The sequence below is a fragment of the Empidonax traillii genome, unplaced genomic scaffold (assembly GCF_003031625.1).
Source record: "Empidonax traillii isolate 1590-97213 ecotype Southwest subspecies unplaced genomic scaffold, ASM303162v1 scaffold7173:size5278, whole genome shotgun sequence".
NCBI lineage: Eukaryota > Metazoa > Chordata > Aves > Passeriformes > Tyrannidae > Empidonax > Empidonax traillii.
Window position 1 is genome coordinate 1 of NW_020962366.1, and position 5,278 is coordinate 5,278.

The 5,278-nt window shown below is 60.1% G+C and overlaps 1 protein-coding gene across 1 annotated transcript; it reads left to right on the forward strand.

The window, feature by feature from the left end:
* Positions 1-3,751: 3,751 nt before the first annotated feature.
* On the forward strand, positions 3,752-4,632 carry LOC114073583 (alpha-1-syntrophin-like; the record flags this gene model as incomplete). The annotated part of the gene is made up of 4 exons (XM_027911313.1): positions 3,752-3,799; positions 3,909-4,107; positions 4,200-4,407; positions 4,483-4,632. Coding segments are annotated over 4 exons (590 nt in total), but the record flags the coding sequence as incomplete, so codon positions are not given.
* Between the last annotated feature and the right edge of the window lie 646 nt (positions 4,633-5,278).

A 5,278-nucleotide genomic window follows, 5' to 3' on the forward strand; every position in this document is an offset into this window, starting at 1 on the left:
TTTTTTTTTTTTTTTTTTTTTTTTTTTTTTTTTTTTTTTTTTTTTTTTTTTTTTTTTTTTTTTTTTTTTTTTTTTTTTTTTTTTTTTTTTTTTTTTTTTTTTTTTTTTTTTTTTTTTTTTTTTTTTTTTTTTTTTTTTTTTTGATTTTATTTTCATTGCTTGGAATCCAGAGATTTTCCATGGCAGGGGAAAGGCTGATAAATATCCTTCCAGCTGCCCTGGGAAGGGCTTTGGTGACAAGGAGTGGTTTTCCTGGTGAGGCCCCTGTGCTGTATTTGTCACGGGGGGAGAACTGGGAGCGGTGGGGAGGAGTAGCTGGGGCAGCCTTGGGCATCTCAGATCTGTGGCAGCTCAGGGCTTGTTGGCCACAGGGATGCTCCTGGGGCAGTTGCAGCTCTCCAAGACTTGCTTGGCCAAGAAATAGCCTGGAAGCCTGAAATTCAGAAAAACAAAAGGGTGCCAGGAGAGAGTGGGGCTGGGGATGCCCAGCTCCATCAGGCTGATTGCCATAACCACGGGATGGAACCCAGGCAGAAACAGAGGCTTTGGACCTGCCCTGGAGATGGTGTAGAGAGAGGATGAGGATCCACATCCTCCTCCCTCCTCCACACCTCGCTGCTCTGAAGCTTTGCTTTCCCTGGATCTCCAGGACCTCCCTGGAAGGCTTCCTGATGTGATGGCCACCAGTACAGGTGACTGGCTGGGCTGTGTAGATGCTGCTGGGAAGGTTTTGGCAGGAGAAACGGCAGTACCCATCCTACCCCTGATGGGCATTGCAGCCTGGAGCCTCTCTGCTGAATCCATGCCATGATCTCTGGGCTGGAGCAGAGTGTGGCAGCAGCAGGCTCATGGCCCAGGCAGCAGGAGGGTTCTCTTGAACTTGGGTGTCCATGTGGCTGGGACTGTTTCCCTGCCAGGAGGAGGTTTTGTGGCTCCTCAGTGAAGCTCTCTGGGATCAGGAGCTTGGTTTTGGTCATGCTGAGCCATGGGAGGTGTGTGGGGCACATCATGCAGGCTCAGGATTGAGGGTGCAGGAGTGTTTGGTTTGTGATGATTCTCCATCCTTAGGAGGAGAAGGACAATTTGTAGCCAAGAGGTAAAACCAAGGAATTTTGATAGTTCCTGCCCTTTCTGGCTTGTTGAGGAGAAAAAAACCCAACTGCAACACACAGGGCAGACAGGGGGCCTTTGGTTTACCATGTCCCTGCTGCAACACGCTGCAGGGTTCAGGGCACATGTGATGCTCTGGCAATGCCCCTGTGCCACCAGCCCCCTGCAGAGGCACCATCCTGGCACAGGTGGCCATGAGCCCAGAGACTTCTGCTGTCCCCAAAAAATCCTAAAAGAAAGCATTCTTCAGTGCAAAGCCCTGAGCAGGCTTTATTTGTCCTGTTTCCTCCATCCTGGAGAGGATCAGTGGGACAGGCTGTCTCTCCTGGGAAGTGGAGAGCCCACATGGCTTGGGAGGCTGCAGGGGTTAGCCCAGCAGCCACCCAGGGCTGTGTGCCTGCTGAAGGTGGCTTTAAGTCAACAGCAGTGAGGCAGTGTTTCTGCCAAGTGGATTTTGGAGGGTGCAGGCTAACAAACAAGGAGCAGGCAGGAGCTCCAGCAGTGTTAGTTAGAGGGAAGAAATAATTCAGGAATTACAGTCACTGGCAGCAAAGGTGATACGTAATATGGTCTGAGTTGTGTGCTTTAATGAGATGGAGGTAATTAATTGATCCATTCAATACCAGCTGCAGTGAAGGAATGGCAGAAGTGTAAGTCACCTGCTATAAAGCCAATGCTGGGGTCACTGGAGGAGACAGCAGCTCCCATGGGATTGTGAGTCCAGAGACTACCACAGCTTCCAGCTCTCCATGCTGGCTCAGGACCCACCAGCGCTCTGGGAACCTGTTGATCCTCCTTGGCCTTAAATCTTCCTTAAAGCCACGTACCAGAGCCACACGCATTCTGGCCATTCCCTAATTCCCTGTGCCCCATCCTGGGCTGGGCGCTGCTCCTCCCCTCCGTGGCTCCATCGGGAGGTGACCCCACCGTGTCCCAGCGAGTGCCGGTGACGTCCCCCCGCCTGCCCGGGGAGCCAGGGGCTGGCGCGGGGACGGCGCTCGGGTTTCAGCAGCTGAATGATATCTTTCTGAACTCCAATTAGTTCCCAGGCACCGGCATAATGGCAGGTCCCCGCTGCCAAGATTAATGGCTGGGGCAGGATCCGGCGTGGCTGGGATGCCTGCGGGAATGCAGTGCCTATTTATAGCGGGAGGAGGAGCAGGACACGGGGCTGGTGGCCCCCGCGCCGCCGCCTTGGCCCCGGGGCCACCGCGGGCTGGCCCGGCCCACGTGTCACAGCAGCGTGGCCTTTTATAGCTGTGTCCTGCGGGGCTCTGCCTCCCCGCAGCGCCCGCGGGGCGTCGGGGTTTAGAGATTTGAGGGAGCTCACTGGGATGGGAATGAAGGGGAAGGTCACAGAATGGCTGTTCTGAGTTGGAAAGGACCCACAGAGATCATCGAGTCCAACTCCTGGCCCTGCACAGGACACCCCAACAACCCCACCACGTGCCTGGGAGCGTTGTCCAAATGCTTCTTGAGCTGTCAGGCTTGGTGCTTCCCTGGGGAAGATGGGTGGAAGGTGGGTGGTGGTGGGCAGGTGGAGTTTGGGGGTGGAGGGCTCTGCGTGCAGACTCTCTCCCGGTGGGAAAAGGGCTCCTTTCTGGCACCTCGGGCTGCCGTGGCTTGGCTGCAGCGATTGGAGCTGGGCCCATCCGGCCACCTACAAGTGTTGGCTGCAAAGCCAAGCTCGTGTCCCCACTCCTGCCACCCACTCTGCTGACTTGGAGCTGGAGTGGGACCAGCAGGGACGGCTGGGGACGTGGCAGCAGGCACGTGTCTGCCCCGTGCTGTTTTCCCTGAGCACCTCCAAAGGGAAGCCCTTTCCCTGGGGCCACTTAGCTGGTTCCATGTTCCCCCAGGGCTGGACCAGGACCGGCATCCCGCCTGCTCAGCCAAAGTTTTTTTGGCCAGCGTTGCCGAACTCATTCTCAGGATGTAGCTGTGGGGCCCCATCAATTTGTGGTGCCTTTCATCTCCCCCTCCCCTTAAACCTCAGGAACCGGCTGCCATCCCAGCGTGGCTCTGAGGGCTCTGGCTCCGGAGCCAGGCTCGCTGGGGACTGAAAGCTGATTTCTTGTCCCTGGTTTGAAGCTCATGGGGCAGGGCTGAGCTCTGAGCACGCACTCTGTGGCTTTTTCTGGGGCCAGGCCAGGGTATTTGAGAGCTGTTACTCAGTTGGCAGCAGGACTGGCTGTACCAGCACAGTTTGGACCGTGTAATTTTGGCCTGGGACTCTTTCCCATTCCCCACCCCTGCCTGTGTGTGCTGCCCTGGGGGCCTGATCAGGCTTAAATCTGTGAACTGATCTGGGTTAAAGGGAAGAAAAAAAAAGGGCACAGGCCATTTTTATCCCTCTTGAGGGGGCTTCCTGTGCTGGGATGGTGGGGCACAGGTACTGGGAAGGTCCTAGGTGTCATATGGGGGTGGTGAGGCCCTGGCACAGATTGCACAGAGGATCTGTGGCTGCCCCATCCCTGGAAGTGTTCAAGGCCAGGGTGGATGGGGCTTGCAGCTACCTAGGATAGTGGAAGGTATCCCTGCCCTTGGCAGGGAGTGAAGCAATGTGATCTTTAAGGTCCTTTCCAACCCAAACCATTCTGTGATTCTGTGTCCCCCTCTGGTGTGACCTCATCCTCCACAGGGGTGCAGGGCATAGGACCCACAGCACCCACGGGTGACATCTCTGGAGGTAATGGAGGGGACACAAGCTCCAGTGACGGGAGGGTGCAGGGGTTTCAGAGGGGCAGGATGACACTGGCCTGTGCCGTGCCCTCAGACGGGTGCTGCCTCTCTTCCAGTGAAGTATATGAAGGAGATCTCCCCTTACTTCAAGAACAACCCCGCGGGGGCCACGGTGAGCTGGGACCCGTCTCCTGGCGCCCCGCAGAAACGATCCTCCCCTGTCCTGCCCCCTCGGGAACTCCGAGAGGGCCGCACGGTGCCGCTGAAGATGTGCTACGTGTCCCGCAAGTGCCTCCCCACCGACCCGGAGCACAGGTCAGCGCGGGGGACCGGGGAGGGTGGCGATGCCACCGCGGTGCCCGGGGTTGGGGGGGCGGCGGGGACCCAGCGGGGCCGTGTCCCTGCAGGTACCTGGAGGTGTGCTCTGCGGACGGGCGCGTCGCCCTCTTCCTGCGGGCGAAGGACGAGGCCACGGCGCAGTCCTGGCTCGGCGCCATCCAGGCCAACGCGGGCGCGCTGCTGCCGCGGGTGAAGGAGGAGCTGCGGGCACAGCTGGCGGCCGCGGGCACGGCGGCCGGGCGGGATGTCAAGCACGTGGGCTGGCTGACCGAGCAGGTAACCCCCTCCACACCCCCGGAAACCACCCCGTGCCACCACGATGCCGGTGGCCCTGACCCAGTCGCTTTGCAGCTCCCCAGCGCCGGCACCAGGAACCTCCTGGCCGTCCTCACGGAGAAGGAGCTGCTGCTGTACGGCAGCCTGCCCCAGAGCCGGGATGCCCTGGGCAAGCCCACGCACAGCTACCCCCTCATCGCCACCAGGTAGGGGCCACCGGCCCGCTACCCTCCCGCCCTGCACGGGGACAGGGTGGTGGCAATGTCTGGGGGGCAGTGGCAGGGGCTGGCAGTCAGGACAGAGCTCCAGGGGTGGTGGCAGAGCCCCAGGGTGGTGGCTGTGACCAGGGATGGTGGCAGTGATCAGAGGTGGTGGCAGGAGCTGGGTGACGGCAGAGCCCCAGGCTGATGGTGGGGGGTGGTGGTGGAGTCCCGGAGCAGTGGCAGGGCAGTGGGGGGATGATGGCAGAGCCCTGGGCGTGGTGTTGGCAGGGCACTGGGCATAGCGACAGTGTCCAGGGGTACTGTCAGGGCGCTGGGGACGGTGGGCTCAGAGCCCCGGGGCTGGTGCGGGGTGTCAGGGCTGGGGGATGGCAGTGTCCCAGAGTGGTGACAGTGTCCCAGGGTGGCGCAGGGCCCTGGGGCTGGCGCAGGGGCTCAGTGCGGGGGCGGGGGCGGTGGCAGTGTCCCGGGGCCGGTGCGGGGGCTCATCCCGGGACCGGTGCGGGGGTTCGGGCGCTGCGGGGGCTCATCCGCGGGGCTGCAGCGCCCCCTGCCGGCCCCGCCGCGCAGCCTTCGCGGAACGGGATGCGGGGCTGTGCTGGGGCTGTGCGGTGCGGGGTGCGGTGCGGGATGGGGGGCTGTGCTGGGGC